The sequence below is a fragment of the Archocentrus centrarchus genome, chromosome 8 (genome assembly GCF_007364275.1).
Source record: "Archocentrus centrarchus isolate MPI-CPG fArcCen1 chromosome 8, fArcCen1, whole genome shotgun sequence".
Taxonomy (NCBI): domain Eukaryota; kingdom Metazoa; phylum Chordata; class Actinopteri; order Cichliformes; family Cichlidae; genus Archocentrus; species Archocentrus centrarchus.
This window is the reverse complement of record NC_044353.1, coordinates 29,270,801-29,288,372: the sequence shown is the minus strand read 5'-3', so window position 1 is coordinate 29,288,372 and position 17,572 is coordinate 29,270,801. Positions and strand designations below refer to the sequence as shown.

The following is a 17,572-nucleotide window of genomic DNA, read 5'->3' as shown; positions in this document are numbered from 1 at the left end:
ATCAAATCTGTGATCAGGTTTAATCACAAGTGATATGTGGTCTTTCAGAACTTCTTGTGTACTAATGAACTGATTCACTTCATTGTTTACTCACTTGAAAATGTTTCCTTTTCAGCTGTCAGTGCCTCAGGTGCATTAAATAAATATACTCAGCCCAGCAGCAACATGTTTCTGGTTAAAATGTGGATCTGTGCTGGCCTCGTGCTGTCCCTCCCTCACTCTACGGATCAGTCGTGTACAGAGGGGACACCGAAACAGTGTGCGGATGCAGAATTTGCTCCAGGAGCCAGTTTGGCTGGGGAAGGCTTCGACATCACCAAAATGGAGCGTAAGGGGGCCTTTGTGCTCAACATGAATCTGTGGAAACGCAAAGATAAAACATGCATTCTGTGCAGCAACCCCTTCATGGAGAACAGAAAGCAAAAGCTGCCCATGTCGGTGGTGGACTGGAGGGCTAAGCAGTCCTGCAGCGCGAGAGTTTCCACTAAACTTCACAAATCCAGTGATTCTCTTGTTGATTCAAGTGTCTCCTCTGTGGAAAACAACTGGAAGATGAATCTAGATCTTAAGGTGGGAAGTAAAGGTGCCTCACTGATGCTGGCTGGCACCAATTCAAAGCTGTCTAGTTACTCCATGGAAAAAACAAAGAATGATAAATTCAGCTTTGCAAGCCACAGCATGTCCTGTGAGTATTACAGGTAAGAAGATGAGTACTCTGCTGCACTCTTCCCTTCTTATCAAGATACAGATGGTGAAATGCAATTCTGATGTTTAATTTTTGCACTGAAAACAGCTACAGAGTGTCCAGGAAGCCAAAGTTACACAGAGAATTTTACACAGCAGTGAAAAAACTTCCCAAAACCTACAGACCAGAAACCAAACAACAGTTTTACAAACTCATTGATGACTTCGGGACCCATTACATCACCAAGGTGAACCAGAGTAATAAGATTGCTCCTAAAGCAAAGTGCAATTTCATCAGTCATTTGTGAAATTATTCAAAGTAACATCTGCACATTGTGTTTGAATTTATCATTCCAGGTGAAACTGGGGGGAAGTATTGAGTCTGTCACCAGCATCAGACAGTGTGAGGCCAGCCTTCAAGGGCTCAGCGCTGAAGAGGTGCAGATGTGCCTGGAAGTTGAGGCATCTGCAAGTATTAAAGCCACAATAAGTACTCAAGCAAAGCACTGCAAAAAGGACATACAGCAGACAGACAGTAAGTCAGCCTTCTCCAGCCTTTTCAATGACAGGTATGTAAGAGTTTTCTCAAATGTGTCTCACAAATTTCTCATTAATTAGCACTCCTTATACCAGAGATGCGAGACTTGCTCTTCCATGTGTAAAACCCACTTTTTGCTCAAATCAATGAAATAAGATGTTCAAATTCATGCAAGGCAATAACAGTATAATAAAAGTGTTACCAGTTTTATTTATCTCCCTGCATTTGAAGACAAACATCTCTGGCGTTGTTTTGATCTACTTCTGTCTCCGGTGTTGAAGCAACTCTGTCCTCCACAGGTTCACTGAAATAAGGGGTGGCCATACCACGGAGCCAGATCTTCTCTTCTCCGCTAACAAAAATCCAGCAGCCTACAAGGAATGGCTGAACACAATACCACAGAATCCAGACATTGTGTCATATTCCCTGGACTCTCTGCATGAAGTACTGCCTGTAAATACCTCAGCTTGGAAGAACCTGCGCTCTGCCATTAGCCATTACATCCTGGAGAAAGGCCTGTGGAGAAACTGCAGCGATCGCTGTAAGGCTGGCATTAGGACCGACTCGAGGGATCCCTGTGTCTGCCAGTGCCACAATGACCCTGCTGTGACCCAAGATTGCTGCCCCGCTCATAAGGGCATGGCTCGGGTCACCATAACAGTACAGCGGGCCACTGGACTCTGGGGAGACTACTTCACTTCCACAGATGGCTATGTGAAGGTGTTTTTTAACAAACTGCAAGTCCGGCGTTCTCCTGTCATTTATAACAACAACAATCCACACTGGGCCATGGTCGTCGACCTGGGTCCACAGGATGTGTCATCGAGTAAACTGAGATTTGAAGTTTGGGATGAGGACAACAAGTGGGATGACGACCTGTTGGGAGCATGCGAGCCTGTTTTGACTGCTGGAGTCAAACAGGATCTCTGTAATCTGAACCATGGCCAGCTGTTCTACAAATGGGAAGTGCAGTGTGCTCCAAGTTTGAGCGGAAAGTCGTGCATGGACTATAAACCTTCACCTATGAATCCAAGTCTGAAGAAGCTGTATGTGTCCCGTCATGCCCATCCTATTCCAAAGGCCATTCTGTCAGAGATGGGGGTGTTTGTGGACAAATCAAGCTCATGGAAAAACCAGAGTGTTACTGCCGGGAGTCTCAAGTATGATGTAATATTGGTGTAATGTGATGAAAAATTGGCTTCACTAAAGCTTAAAGGTATCAGCAGATTTTCCATCCATCCATTCTGTTCCACTTATCCAGTTCAGGGTCAAATATGAGATTCTCACTTCCTAGTGTGGTCTCTATTGAAGCTTTAGTTTAAGCAAAATTCATCATAAACGACCCCTATCCCATTTTAAAAATCTAAAAAAGAATACATAAATGTAATCCAGGTGATCATAGTGAAACTCATGCAGTTGTTGAAATCCAAGTTTCATTCAGTTTTGCTTTTGCTCACAATCCTACATCTGTATTATTTTAACAAGCTTTGTTCATTTTTATAGCTTACACAGACGCACTTCTAACACACAGTAACCTGATTTGCTCATTTTCACAGTCACTTTGTTGACTGTTTATATAATGTGTGACTCCCGTTTCTTGATAGCGAGGGAACAATAAGGCTTTTTATTTAGATATTTTTCATGTAGAGTTCTTGTATTTCATAGGTTTCCTTTTTCATATAGTTGTTTTTATATTTGCATTTCTTTTATGCATACATATAAATCCCAGAGCTGATATATGTACATTTTAACCAGTCCATGCCTTACGCATTATGTTCTTGTTACATTGTAATTTTTGTGGTGTGTTCTCTATGAATTTGTGCAACTTACATTTACTTTTCGTTACCATTTAAAAATAAAGTTTAAGAAATAGTCTTATTCTGATGTTTATGAGGCCCCGCCTTGTTTTTCTATCGATTACTTTCTTTTTCTTTGTCACTATTTACTGCTGAAACATTCTCCTGCCATAAATGTTTGTGATTTAATTCCACATTACTTTTACAAAGTTAAGAAACTAATCAACGCTTTGTGACAGTCTCCAGTTCTCAGGAACGCCCCCCACCACTTCAGAGAAATGATAGGTTTGTGGTGTCTGGTTCCTAACTGACTGGAAAGCCAGTCAGGCTTTCATGTTGTCACTATCTGTGTGTCTTTGTCAATAGACCATTGCTTCCTCCCACTTGTCCGGGGTTTGCTGATCTCAGTTGAAACTATCAAACCACCATTTTTTTCCTCTCTGCTCTCTTAAAGACCACTGTCACCTCATACCCCTACCCCCACCCCGCTTTTGTGACTTAAAAACAGTAAGCACTGATATCCATGCTGACTGCTGTCAGTTTCATAGTTGCACCGTGAACCGTCAAGCTGAAGGTGAGTCTTTGCTGATGTTCTTCCATCGATATATTCTTTCTCTCCACTGAATACATGCAACCACATGTGGGGGGGTTTTCATATGTTGAGCAGAGGCAATTGTGTGGCAGAGTTTAGTCATATTGCATCTGTGAAAGCAGTACGTTTAAATGTTCAGTCAGCTGTTGTGCTGTAACTCCAGTGCAAATACAGAGCATGGAAGGCACATAGACTTAAATGGTTTTGTAATAAGAAAAATTACAATTCAGGTTTTTAAAACTGTTTATAGTGCGGGGGGGGGGTGCTGCTGACTTCAACTGAGGCTATAGTCGGACGGTGGAAGGAATACTTCGAGGACCTTCTGAATCCCACTGACACGCCTTCTGTAGTGGAAGCAGAGTCTGGGGATGAGGGGGATGACTTGACCATCACTGGGGGTGAGGTCACTGAGGTAGTTAAACAACTCCTTGGTGGCAGAGCCCCTGGGGTGGACGAGATTCGCCCTGAGTTCCTGAAGGCTCTGGATGTTGTAGGGCTGTCTTGGTTGACACGCCTCTGCAACATCGCGTGGAGATCTGGGGCAGTGCCATTGGATTGGCAGACCGGGGTGGTGGTCCCCATCTTTAAGAAGGGAGACCGGAGGGTGTGCTCCAACTTTCGGGGGATCACACTCCTCAGCCTCCCCGGTAAGGTCTATGCCAGGGTGCTGGAAAGGAGGGTGCGTCCGTTAGTCGAACCTCGGATTCAGGAGGAACAATGCGGTTTTCGTCCTGGTCGTGGAACGCTGGACCAGCTCTTTATCCTCTCAAGGATATTCGAGTGTGCGTGGGAGTTTGCCCAACCAGTCTACATGTGCTTTGTGGACTTGGAGAAGGCATTCGACCGTGTTCCTCGGGGTGTCCTTTGGGAGGTTCTGCGGGAGTATGGGGTGTCTGGCCCATTGTTGCGGGCCATTCAGTCCTTGTACAACCACAGTGAGAGCTTGGTCCGTATAGCCGGTAATAAGTCGGATTTGTTTCCTGTGGGTGTTGGACTCCGTCAGGGCTGCCCTTTGTCACCGATTCTGTTCATAATTTTTATGGACAGAATTTCTAGGCGTAGCCAGGTGGCGGAAGGCTTCTTCCTTGGTGGCCTCAGAGTCTCATCTCTGCTTTTTGCAGATGATGCGGTTCTGTTGGCTTCATCAGGGGGGGGCCTCCAGCTCGCAGTGGAACGGTTCGCAGCCGAGTGTGAAGCGGCTGGCATGAGAATCAGCACCTCTAAGTCTGAGGCCATGGTCCTCAGCCGGAAAAGGGTGGAGTGCCATCTCCGGCTCAGGAACGAGTTCTTGCCTCAAGTGGAGGAGTTTAAGTATCTCGGGGTCTTGTTCACGAGTGATGGGCGAAGGGAACGGGAGATCGACAGGCGGATCGGGGCTGCTTCTGCAGTGATGCGGACGCTGCACCGGTCCGTCGTGGTGAAGAGGGAGCTTAGCGTAAAAGCGAAGCTCTCGATTTACCGGTCGATCTACGTTCCTACCCTCACCTATGGTCACGAGCTTTGGGTAGTGACCGAAAGAATAAGATCGCGAATACAAGCGGCAGAAATGAGTTTCCTTCGAAGGGTGGCTGGCCTCTCCCTTAGAGATAAGGTGAGGAGTGCGGCCATCCGGGAGGGGCTCAGAGTAGAGCCGCTGCTCCTCCACATCGAAAGGAGCCAGTTGAGGTGGCTCGGGCATCTGATTAGGATGCCTCCTGGCCGCCTCCTGGGTGAGGTGTTCCGGGCATGTCCCACCGGGAAGAGGCCCCGTGGTAGACCCAGGACACGCTGGAGAGATTATGTATCTCGGCTGGCCTGGGAACGCCTTGGGGTCCCTCCGGATGAGCTGGAGGAGGTGGCTGGGGAGAGGGAAGCTTGGGCTTCTCTGCTTAGGCTTCTGCCCCCGCGACCCGGCCCCGGATAAGCGGAAGAAAATGGATGGATGGATGGATGGTTTTTAAAACTGCAATACATCAAAAAAGACCAAACAGGAGGAGTACGGCACAGTGTGGGAGAGCTGCAATGGGAAATGTTTGATCACCTGCGCATTTTGACTACTGCGCTGTGCAAAAGTCTTGCACCTTTGGCAGACAGTAGATTGTTCAGGTGAAGGGCCAGATGCCTATCTCAGGTCTTTGCTTGACATGACTTTCAGATACTGTTCATCAGCTGTAGATAGTTTATTTTCTTTTTTTTTTTGTCCTTTGCTTGTCCAGTTTCCTCACATTTTTTAATGACACACTGCACACCATGCCGAGACATGATAACTTTTCACCTGAGAGTTTTGAGAATCACCTCATTGATGGAAAAATACTTTAGACTAAACTATAGACAATGAGGCAGGGGGATGTGAATGTAACACAAGCCATAAAAGCAAAAGTTTCACAGTTAAACAGGAAGACACAATTGACTGGGAAACGAAGGTTAACTTGACACAGGGGAGAACAGAAGGACATGGTTGGGGAACTTGGAAAAGACAGAGGACAAATACAGCTGAGGCTGGGACACCAAGGAGCACAACTGAACTCACTGGGGAAAACAAGACAAGGGCAACAAAACTAAAGAGCACATTCAAAACAAAAGGCTAATAAAATAAAACAGAGAGTAAGTAATCACAGAATCGCTAACAGACAAAAACTTTACACAGGGACTCGGGAAATATATTATAAACCGAACCCATGAACAGAAGTAGATAAGAGTCCAAAACTAAGGAATATAAATATAAAGAAAAAGACCAAGAAACACTCCAATAAGACATAAATCTCAAGGACTGGACTAAAAGTGAATGAAAAAAGCAGCCAGTGTCCAAAGAAAAATTTTGAAAGACGTTCAGGAAGCCTAGAGAACTACACTGCCTGGCCAAAAAAGAAGTCGCCACCAAAAAAAGGTCACACGCTAATATTTTGTTGGACTGCCTTTGATTACGGCACGCATTTGCTGTGGCATTGTTTCGATAAGCTTCTGTAATGTCACAAGATTTATTTCCATCCAGTGTTGCATTAATTTTTCACCAAGATCTTGCAGTGATGATGGGAGAGTCTGACCACTGCGCAAAGCCTTCTCCAACACATCCCAAAGATTATCAATGGGGTTGAGGTCTGGACTCTGTGGTGGCCAATCCATGTGTGAAAATGATGTCTCACTCTTTCACAATTCGAGCCCAATGAATCCTGGCATTGTCATTTTGGAATATGCCTGTGCCATCAGGGAAGAAAAAATTCATTGATAGAATAACCTGGTCATTCAGTATATTCAGGTAGACAGCTGTCCTCATTCTTTGAGGTCAGCATGATGTTGCTGAACCTGGACCTGACCAACTGCAACAACCCCAGATCATAATCCAGGTGGCGACTTTTTTTTTGGCCAGGCAGTGTATTTTGCTCCTTGGAAACAAAATATAAAGGAATGAGTGGTGGCTCAAGATTTGTAGACAGTACTGCATATGCACGAGTATTAGGTGGAACACGCCTGTGCCAGTCAGTGCAAAATAGTCAAAATAATAAAATCAGATTTGCTTCTTAACAAACCTCAGTCATGACACAGAGTAATACTTGTAAAAAGAGTTATTTTGAAAAAAGATCCAGCTAATTGTAGAGTGACGCCTTGTCATTTGTGGAGAAATGTTTCAGAATGGCAACAGTGCTGGTTAAACTACTCATAAACGCTGAGAGGCTGAATAATATGACGAGGGTTATTTTATTCACTTTTAGTCAAAGAAAGTATTTAGTGATTTGACAGTCAGATCGTCCTGCCCAGTTTCTCTTTAAAATCAAAATGTTAACTTGAGTGTAGTTTTAGAAAGTCTGTGTCACGAAGTAGGAAATACAATTGGTACATTTATATTACCACAAGGACAGCTGTGTTTTTGATTTTTGGTAACATCGAAAACTCAAGTTAACATTTTATTGAAATAAAGAAAATTGTTCCTTAAATGAAACTTTGAGGTACACCACAAAAGGCTTCAAAGGCAGACAAAAAGTTATCAGTCAGAACAGAAACCCATCTACTTTGATGATAAGATTTTAAACCACAGGGTTTTGCAGGCCGGTAAAGCACAGGATACATCTATCAAGATTAAATTATGACTATCTCATCTAGAGCCATCAATATGCTTTATTTAGGGGCACAAACCAGACTGGAAGTTATTTAAAATGCTGTTGTAGTCTACAAATGTCATAAGCTATAAATATACAACTTTACTACATACTTAAAAAAGACCTGAGAGACAGGCTGGATGCAAGATAACAGATATTATTATAGCTGACTAAAGAAGTGTTTATTATGACTAAAATATTGGGGATATCCACTTATATTGGTGAACGACGAAGGAGATTCTGTGTCAGGATCTTTAGACTCAAAGGTGAGACCTTGGATTGATTGATTTCCTTGCATATGTTAATTCAACAAAAAAATCTTTGGGTTTTTTTTTTTAGCTTCCACCTCAGCAGCAAAATGTTTCTGATGAACATCTGGATCTGTGCTGGTCTCATGCTGTCCCTCCCTCCCTGTACACATCAGTCGTGCACAGAGGGGAAACCAAAAGAGTGTGCAGATGCAGAATTTGCTCCGGGAACCAATTTGGCCGGGGAAGGCTTCGACATCACCAAAATGGAACGTAAGGGAGCCTTTGTGCTCGACATGAATCTGTGGAAACGCAAAGATAAAACATGCATGCTGTGCAGCAACCCTTATCTTGAGAACAAAATGCAAAAGCTGCCCCTGTTGGTGGTGGACTGGAGGGCAAAGCAGTCCTGCAGCGCGAGAGTTTCCACTAAGCTTCACAAATCCAGTGAGTCTCTGGTTAGTTCCAGTGTGTCTTCTGTGGAAAACAACTGGAAGACTGATCTAGAAGTTGAAGTAAAAGGCAAAAGCGCCTCTGTTATGTTGGCTGGTACCAATTCTAAAGTGGCGGAGTACTCCATGGAGAAAACAAAGAGTGACAAATTCAGCTTCACAAGCCAGAGCGTGTTGTGTGAGTACTACAGGTAAGGCACTCTACTCTTTGTGAAATAAGTATGATAGTCTTACACACTTGTTTTATACTCCGACACTATACTACTTGTATTTTTTCTTGCAGCTACCGAGTGTCAAATACTCCAAAGCTGCACAAAGAATTTCGCAATGCAGTGAAACAGCTTCCCAAATTGTACACCCAAGAATACAAGCAACGATTTTACAAACTGATTGAGGACTTTGGCACCCATTACATCACAAAGGTAAAGGAAAATATTTAATGATGGTATTTAATCAACAAAAATTGGCACTATTATAAGTAATTAAAAAAAAAAAATGGGCTAAATGTATCATCCTAGGTAAAACTTGGCGGAAGTATTAACTCTGTGACCAGCATCAAGGATTGTCAGGCCAGCCTGCAGGGACTCAGCATGGAGGAAGTGGAGATGTGTCTGGAAGCAGAGGCATCAGCGAGTATTAAAGCCACAATAAAAACCGAAATGAAACACTGCAAGAAAGATTCACAAAAGTTGGAAAATAAGAACTCTTTCTCCAGCCTCTTCACTGACAGGTACGGAAGATTTTATTATATGTTGATTAGCCACAACATTAAAACTACCTAATATTCTCTCCCCCATGATGAACTAGATTGGGATAGCAAAAAGTGCTCCCCTAGTGCTTTGTTGAGCTCTTGAGCCGTTCCTGAGGTTACGTGATGTTGCATTGTCCTGCTTGTTAAGGCTACTTTGGACCACATGAATGCCTGAGCTGTCAGTTGATTTAATGTTATGGCTGACTCATGTATTTTGTAACGTCTACTCACGCTAAAATTTACAGCCCCAGTGAAACTGATTTGGCACATCTGTTTCAAATATTGCTCTCTTTTACAGGTTCACAGACATAAAAGGTGGGCACACCACAGAGCCAGATCTTCTCTTTTCGGCGGACAAAAATCCAGCAGCCTACAAGGAATGGCTCGATACACTACCAAAAAATCCAGACATCGTATCATATTCCTTGAATTCCCTTCATGAGTTATTACCTACCACAGCCAAAGTCCGAAAAAACCTGCGCTCTGCCATTAGCCATTACATCCTGGAGAAAGGCCTGTGGAGAAACTGCAGTGACAACTGTAAGGTGGGCATTAAGAGTGACCCAAGAGATTCCTGCGTCTGCCAGTGCCACAATGACCCTGCTGTGAACCACGACTGCTGCCCAACCCGTAAGGGCATGGCACGGGTCATCATAACTGTACAGCGGGCCAGTGATCTGTGGGGGGACCACACCACAGCTACAGATGGATACGTGAAGGTGTCCTTTGGCGGAAAGAACTTTCAACGTACTCCTGTCATTAATAACGACAACAACCCACACTGGGCCATGACCATCGATCTGGGCACGCAGGATCTGTCATCAAATGACAAAGTGAGATTTGAAGTTTGGGATGAAGACAGCAAGTGGGATGATGACCTGCTGGGAGCATGCGAGCCTGTGTTGACTGCCGGAGTCAAAGAGGATATCTGTCCTCTGCAGCATGGACGGCTGTTCTACAAAAGCGAGGTGAAATGTGCTCCGAGTCTGAGTGGAAAGTCGTGCATGGACTATAAACCCACTCCCATGAATTCAAGTCTGAAGAAGCTGTATGTGTCCCGTCATGCCCATCCCATTCCAAAGGCCATCCTGTCAAAGATGGGTGTGTTTGTGGATGAATCGAGCTCATGGAAAAACCACAGTGTTACTGCTGGGCGTTTCAAGTATGAGAAGAAATAACAAGCATGTATGTCTTTGCTGAGGCTTAAATGGAAAGAATATTTTTACCTGGTCAGGAGGGTTAAGTCATTCATTTGTTTTTGTATTTGTTTGTTTTTCAGGAGGAAGAAGCGATGGAAAGGTTTGCATGAAAACCTTAACAGAAGAGGATCGGCTTTGAATAGATGCAATGGAGTCATTCTTTTATATTATCTTGCAAAATTTCAAAACTATATCCTGTCTCTCAATCATATCTCTGTATAGTAAATCAATTGTGCAATTTCTGCAATTTTTTATGCTGGATTGATATTTATAATATATAAAATATAATATATTTGATAAATATGAATAAATGCATGGATAGGCAAGAAACGTTTGTTGTTTGATCATGTATGTGTTTCTTCTTCTAGAGCCAGTTATATATAAATAAAGCATGTAGCCATGTTTGCAACAGTTTCTGCTAATGCGGCTCAGTCATTCTAAACTTATTACACCTGATTATATACAATTTGATCTGCATATCCAGAAAGAACATGTTTGCAGAATGAGTGTCAGTGCACTCACTTTGCTGCAGCTTACTGTGTCAGTTCAAACATGTACACAATGCACTAGTGTGTGTTATTTGTTCTCAGAATAAACGCAGTAGAAATGCAGTTGCCTGACATGAAAAAGGAAGTGGTAAAACTTCCTGTGTGCGGATGAGGTTTCATTGTGTCTATTAAAGAGAACATGAGATCAACTCAGACTTTTGACTCAGAAGCTACTATTTAGCATCATTTGGTAATATAATTTATTGGATCAAAACAGCAAAACTCATCATTTTAATCATTATTTTAAAACCAAGAGACAAATTTTTTGCATTTCACATCTATTTATGTTCATCAATCGCCACCAGTTTTTTTTTTTCCAGCACTGACAGAAATAAAACTCGTGGGTACTGCAGGTTTCTGAAGAACGAGACAAACAGACACGGTTTACAAATGTCCATTCACAGAGAAAGCCAAGGTAGATGAGAATAACGAAACAGAAGACATACAGACATCACAACAGAAAAAAAAAGAGCAAAACACACAGAAAAGCTCTGCAGACTCATTACACTGAACACTGCATGGTAATGATCCACTTGAAGGGGTCCAGGTCGTTAGAATTAACCTGGTTAAAGACAGACACAGAGGAAAGGGGAGAAACACAAAGACAATTAATCAGGAGGAGATTCATTAATGACAACTATCACAACAAACATAAGCTACAAAACAAAACCAACTTAACAAGTAAGTCTGTTAAGTCATTCAGTAGGCTCATTTCCTATAAGGTTATCCTTGGGCTCTATTAGGCCAGCTGTGCATGATTCACAGTTCAAAATAGTCCTTATGTATCTTGTGCTTGGCCTTGGTGCAGCCCTTCATTGTCGAAAAAACTGAAGTTTCCACTCATGAACTTTGGACCATTTCAGGAAAATCAGGCTCAATTTTTTTTTTTCACATGCAGCACACAGCAGGAAATAATACACTTCAGATATGTTCACGCTTCTCATGTGGTAATTTAGCGGTTTGGGTAGAGCTCGCAGAAGGTGGTACACTCAGTGGTGGCAAATACACCAGAATATTCACTGTGGTATATGAGCGCAACAGGACGGCACACAGACTTTATATCAGGGAACGGAGGGTTCAAGAGTGGCTAATGTCCTTTGTGACTGCATCAAACGTTTGCGTTCTCCCATGCACCTTTGTCGGGGAAATCCTAGTAAAGTTCAGAGCTGCAGTACATGTTTGATAGTGAGACAGCAAAATAAGGACACTATTAAAAGAGTGTGACGTGGCTTTGAAATCTGGGGGACCAGCAAGCCTACAATGCAGCACGGCGGGAGCTGGAAAGAGGTATCAGGGAGGCAAAGCACAGAGAGTATAGAGGAGCAATTTAATAACAACAACCACTGCAAAATGTGTAGAGGTATCAAGGTGTTAACTGACTACAAAACTGCACTACATTCAGCATCCAATTACACAAACCCGTTTGATGCCCTAAAACTGGATGTTTTTTTTGGGGTTTTTTTGTTTTTTCACTTTGACAGCGGTGTGGGGAGGGGGGGGTTGCTCCATCTCACCACCCACTCACTGGGGTGTCAACACGAGTCAGATGAGGACTTCACTGTAGAAGGTGAATGTAAACAAAGCAGCAGGCACAGATGGAATGCCAGGTCTTGAGCTGAAGGCATGTGCAGACCAGCTGGCGGAGGTTTACTAAGGTGTTCAACCTCTCACTACAACAGTCTGCTGTCCCATCATGCCTGAAATCATCCATCAGCATCCCATTACCCAAAAAAAACAACTGTGAAGTGTCTGAATGACTATTGGCCAGCAGCACTAACACCAATAGTTATGAAGCGTTTTGAAAAACTGGTTCCCCACCTGACCTGGATAAACATCAGCTTGCTTTATCGGGCAAACCGCCCCACAGAGGACGCAGTAACAGCCTGGTCCTTAACACCAACAAGACCAAAGAGTTAATCCTCACAAACAGCATCACGGTGTGGTACAGAAGCTGCACAGCTGCCAAGCTAAAGGACCTGCACTGTGTGATGAAGACTGCACAGCGTGTAGTAGAGTTGGAGCTCCCACCCACCAAGAGGATGTCTACACCAACCATCTGAGGAAGAAGGCCAGCAGCATCACTTCAGACACTTCGCACCCTGGTCACCCTCTATTTGAACTTTTGCCATCAGGCAAAAGATCGACTAATACAGTCCCACACAAACAGACAGGAACATCTGTGCTGGGCTGCTGTGCTCACAGGTAGAGCCCATTCTCATCCCTGAGTTGTCAGTTAGTCACTGGTGTGGCATTAGTGAGCCAGGTCTGTCAGTTCATCATTGCTCAGTAGCAGGTTTTTGTGAAGAGGTTCGTTGTACCCAGACCATCCTCTCTTTCTAAACCTAACCAAGTTGTTTTCACTTCTTAAGCCTACAGCAAGCAAGCAAGTTCTATTTAGTGGATTAACAGATCAGCAGATGTCAGCACTACATGACTGAGATGACTATATTAAGAATATCCGCTCTTTTTGACACATTCAAGTCAAAGAGCAGTTTTTACACACCAGCGTGAAACTTGAGCTTTTGACTCACAGGGTGAGTGTGCACACACTGACCTTATTATTTGACCATGTTTAAATTGACTATCCAACACTGTAAACAGTATATATGATAGGAAATAACTTTAATAATTAACCCAACCTTCATGAACAAATTCTCACCTTTGTATCCATTACCCAGGGCAGGATTCACACCATCATATTTGCCGTTCTGCTCTCCTGTTAAACGATCAGCATAGTTTAGTGTTACAAATTCACTCAGAAGGAAACAGTTGCACTAAGACAAAAAAACTCTCACAGCTACATTAAACTTGGCAAAAAGGGGTTAACTGGTGTTAGAGGCCTTAGCTGTCTCACTATACCATTCATGATGAGGACAATAATCCATAATGCATGCAGTTGCACTTTCAGTGTGCAAGCTACTTAAGTAAAAGTACATGTCCAGAATAAGTAAAAAAGAACAATAGTGAGTAGAGGGTTTATTTTAAAAATCGCATGTTGTTTCTTTTGCTAAGGCTGCAATTTGTATGTTTAAAAAGAAACCAAGTAAAGCACACTAATATTTAGACTCATGCAAAACCACACAATGATTAGATATCAGCGCATTTTACAGCATGGTAATGTGTTGTGTGCTGTCAGTTCTTACCGCAATATTGTGCAAGAAGATAATACAAATATTGTAACCAGAAAAAACAAAAATGAGTGGCACATGGTCACAAATGAGGAAGTCTGTATTTTTTTTTTTTTTTTACCTAATGCATCTTGAGCTGCTCCTAGCTGCACACCAAAACCTTAAAACACACACACACATAACAGAAATTACACTTATAAGACCAGGACAGGGGACACATGTATCTGAAAAACACACCAGTGCTATGCTTTGATTGAGTACATGCAGTACAGATAGAAAAATTACATATTACTGCTATAGTCATGCAGCTACCACCATGATGTAATCATGTGACAAAAGTCATACAATGCAATTTCCGTGTGTGTGTGTGTGTGTGTGTGTGTGTGTGTGTGTGTGTGTGTGTGTTTCGTTGGAGAAAGAGTGCATTAAATTGCACCTGCTTGCTGAGCTCCGTATCCTCCAGCAGCACCTGAAACAGCACAGAGCATGTAAATACTTAAACAGTGGCAATAATAATTACACAGAAACAGCCCTGCAGCCTTATTTGCACTCACAATGCTTTTGGTTAGTTTGATTTTCAGTATCTTTGAGGCTTTTAACCTCAGGGGTGCTGAACTAACTAGAAAAAACAAAAAGATAAACCAAACCAAACAAACAAAAACCCCAGCTAGTCCCACACAGTAATGGAATCTTTTCAGTTTCTCACACTTTCTTTCCTCCTCACACATTCTCACCATATTTGCTTGCAGATTTGGCACTTTCAGCACCAAGACCGAGCTGCTGAGCAGCATATGGATAGCCACCATCACCTGAGGGGAATGAAAAAAATTGTAAAAATTTGAATATTTGAAAGTTCATTGGGCTGTGATATTGTGATAAACTAACAGGATGCAATAAAACAAGAACGCTGTAAGCCTTATTGATTTGTTAGTTATGTATTTAATACCACCAACAATGCTGGGGTCAGGCTGATTTGGTTTTTGTTGTATTGTTCAGCATTAACTTTAAGTGAAAAATGTCCATGCAAAATGAGGAGAAGGCCAAAAGAAGAAGTGTGGTTTTCATACACGAAGACACTTAATGTGATTATTGTGTTATTTCCTGTTACCACAGTTAGTTTAACTCATGCTTCCAGTTTGCAGCACAGTTAACCAGTAATGCTTAACTGCTTAAATGCAGTAGTACTTCTTTAATGGATCAAACAGTTTAGAAAATAGGCTTATTCACTCCAGACTTTGGGAAAACAATCAGTTCATTTCTTGTGTCTGGAGCCAGGAGCAGCCAACAGTTTGGAAAAGATGCCCAAATTCACAACAGGAAATTTGTGTTTATAGGTACGAAATATAGTTCTGATCTCTACAGCTGGATTACTCCCTCATGATGATTTTTATAGCAGCTTCAACTTTAATGAAAAACTTGCATGAAAGAAATGAACATATCCCAACACACATAGGTACATACACATACTGAAGCAGAATTTATTATAGGTTAACATGCAAGCATTTTTGTGAACCTTTACCAGAGGAGAAGCTAACCTATGAATACATTATTTACAGCAGTTATTTAAAACACACCATGGATTCAACCACCCTGATAAAATGACGGAGGCTGTTCCAAAGTTTAGGAGCTACAGCCTTTAAAGTAAGGTCACATGTGCATGCATTTAAAACACGAGAGTTGAACAGTTAAAAGGCTGTGAGCAGACAGTCAGAGAGGCTGACTGCTGCGACACCACCTGTAATATAACAACTGTACCAACTGTGCTTTGATTTTTTTCTTACAATTCACACTTGTAAAAATTATTAATAATTTGCTCTCTTCTCTGGTCGCAGCATATAGCTTCCCGTCCCTGAACCTGGTTCTGCTGGAGGTTTCTTCCTGTTAAAAAGGAGTTTTTCCTCACAAGGGGTCATTTTGATTGTTGGGGTGTCTTTCTAATATTGTAGGGTCTTTACACTGGTGACTGTTGCTGTGAATTGGTGCTATATAAATAAAATTGAATTGAATTAATCTGAAGTTTGGTGTGTGACCACTTAGACTGACAGGTGGATGTCATCAACGGTGCCTGTACTTGTCAGCTGCCTGCTGAGGCTCACCTCTGCTAACGTGATTGGTTTGTTGAAGCGTTTTTAATAGAGTCGTCTTACAAAAATATGGATTGCAGAATGGTTAATTGTACTGGAGGTCCAGGAAGTCTGTGGTCTTGATAATTTCCAACTTTTCATTACTCTGTTTTTTAGTACTAATTAACAGATATCTGCCTGTGTACTCATTTGATCTGGCAGGGCAGCTTGCCAGCATTAGCTAATGTGCACTGTGCACCACCCCCTTGTCTAAGACGATCATTTGTAGTTCCAAAACCCACATGGTGATGGTCACAATGGTAATGATGAGTTTAACTGATGATTCAAAATAAGGTTTGGAAACCATTGGCTGATTTCATGGCAGCAACTTTCCTTTACATCTTTTATCTACAGTCTATGGTTAACATTTAAAAAAAAATTTTTTTGGTCTGCAGGATACCTGATTAGTCTATTTATAGTAAATTCACTGAGTCTGTGTTTCCTTAATTTACAAAAATATGTGCACACCCCCCCCGGGATCCTGGATAGGATAAGCGGAAGACGATGGATGGATGGATGGATGGATGGATGGATGGATGGGTGGATGGATTGATTGATGTGGAAGAAAGTGACATAAAGTACACTTCCCTTACTGTAATTAATGTGATGCACTGATGTTAAAAAAAGTGCAAAGCTGACATTCACCGGCATGGTAAAGCTTGTTATGATGTAAAAAAAAATGTTTGATATAAAGTACAATGTTGCACAATACAAACATTTTACAGTGATTATGGTTGCAAATAAGATACCAGACTCGCGCATCTCCTACCTTCCAGTCCAGCAGGAACCACTGGAGCATTACCGTAGGGAACTTGAGCAGCTCCTCCTCCTGCAGGAGGAGGGAATAAAATCAAATGGTCAGTCTGACTCAGACATTATCATATCATTCTCTTTACCCTTTAACCTCCATGAGTAATCAGTAAGCTGTTTGCTATCCACCACCTCAGGACTGACTCATGGGTGGAAATCCACATTGACAGTTGCCTGACTAATAGCATGACAGAAGGGCGAGGTGTTGTCAGCACCGCTCACCATATTTGCCACCAGTTGGTTCCAGGCCTGCCCCAAGTGCTCCTGAAAGAGTACGAGGACTTTTGAGTCAAGATTTCACACATCTCACAAAGCACATGTAGATGTCACCCCTGCTGGTAAATGCAAGGTTTATATTCCATTCAGTGTGTTTGTTGATTTCATATGAAAATTTAAACAGATTTGGCTGAAATGTGTAAACAGATATATTCTGGTGGGAGATCTGGAGCCTTATATTAGGTAAACAAATACTTTTCAATACTAAAATGAAGCACTTGTGTTTCCTTTCTTTGGTTTATGTGTAAGAGTGTTTCTTTAAATGTCTCACCATATCCACCCTGCACTGGTCCAGCATAGCCTCCAGTACTGAGAGCTGGAAAAAAAAGGCATGCATGAACATGTAAGCCAGAC

The 17,572-nt window shown here is 42.4% G+C and overlaps 3 protein-coding genes across 3 annotated transcripts in view; 2 read left to right on the top strand and 1 right to left on the bottom strand.

The window, feature by feature from the left end:
* Window positions 1-132: 132 nt before the first annotated feature.
* Window positions 133-2,404, top strand: LOC115784983 (perforin-1-like). Its single transcript, XM_030736398.1, has 4 exons — window positions 133-698; window positions 794-932; window positions 1,042-1,253; window positions 1,522-2,404. Exons 1-4 carry the CDS (start codon window positions 166-168, stop codon window positions 2,402-2,404), a joined length of 1,767 nt encoding a protein of 588 aa, XP_030592258.1. The 5' UTR covers window positions 133-165.
* Window positions 2,405-3,498: 1,094 nt separating this feature from the next.
* LOC115784905 (perforin-1-like) lies at window positions 3,499-10,590 on the top strand. The gene is made up of 6 exons (XM_030736309.1): window positions 3,499-3,592; window positions 8,023-8,574; window positions 8,667-8,805; window positions 8,902-9,113; window positions 9,433-10,319; window positions 10,414-10,590. Exons 2-5 carry the CDS (start codon window positions 8,042-8,044, stop codon window positions 10,310-10,312), a joined length of 1,764 nt encoding a protein of 587 aa, XP_030592169.1. The 5' UTR covers window positions 3,499-3,592; window positions 8,023-8,041; the 3' UTR covers window positions 10,313-10,319; window positions 10,414-10,590.
* A 591-nt stretch (window positions 10,591-11,181) lies between these two features.
* LOC115784858 (fibroin heavy chain) overlaps window positions 11,182-17,572 on the bottom strand; it is a 28,331-nt gene continuing 21,940 nt past the window's right edge. Inside the window, exons 20-27 of the mRNA XM_030736223.1 lie at window positions 17,490-17,534; window positions 17,165-17,206; window positions 16,902-16,961; window positions 14,744-14,818; window positions 14,446-14,478; window positions 14,131-14,169; window positions 13,541-13,597; window positions 11,182-11,443 (exon numbers count right to left, since the gene is read on the bottom strand). Of these exons, the coding sequence (XP_030592083.1) occupies window positions 11,439-11,443; window positions 13,541-13,597; window positions 14,131-14,169; window positions 14,446-14,478; window positions 14,744-14,818; window positions 16,902-16,961; window positions 17,165-17,206; window positions 17,490-17,534 (356 nt within the window). The 3' untranslated portion in view covers window positions 11,182-11,438. The remainder of the gene's footprint in view (window positions 11,444-13,540; window positions 13,598-14,130; window positions 14,170-14,445; window positions 14,479-14,743; window positions 14,819-16,901; window positions 16,962-17,164; window positions 17,207-17,489; window positions 17,535-17,572) is intronic.

Bases quoted from the DNA above. Each gene is read 5' to 3' on its own strand.
- LOC115784905 (XM_030736309.1), top strand. From the start codon at position 8,042: ATGTTTCTGATGAACATCTGGATCTGTGCTGGTCTCATGCTGTCCCTC. The intron at 8,575-8,666 runs GTAAGGCACTCT...TTTTTCTTGCAG, and splicing joins GTGTTGTGTGAGTACTACAG to CTACCGAGTGTCAAATACTC. The intron at 8,806-8,901 runs GTAAAGGAAAAT...GTATCATCCTAG, and splicing joins GCACCCATTACATCACAAAG to GTAAAACTTGGCGGAAGTAT.
- LOC115784983 (XM_030736398.1), top strand. From the start codon at position 166: ATGTTTCTGGTTAAAATGTGGATCTGTGCTGGCCTCGTGCTGTCCCTC. The intron at 933-1,041 runs GTGAACCAGAGT...TTATCATTCCAG, and splicing joins GGACCCATTACATCACCAAG to GTGAAACTGGGGGGAAGTAT. The intron at 1,254-1,521 runs GTATGTAAGAGT...TGTCCTCCACAG, and splicing joins TCCAGCCTTTTCAATGACAG to GTTCACTGAAATAAGGGGTG.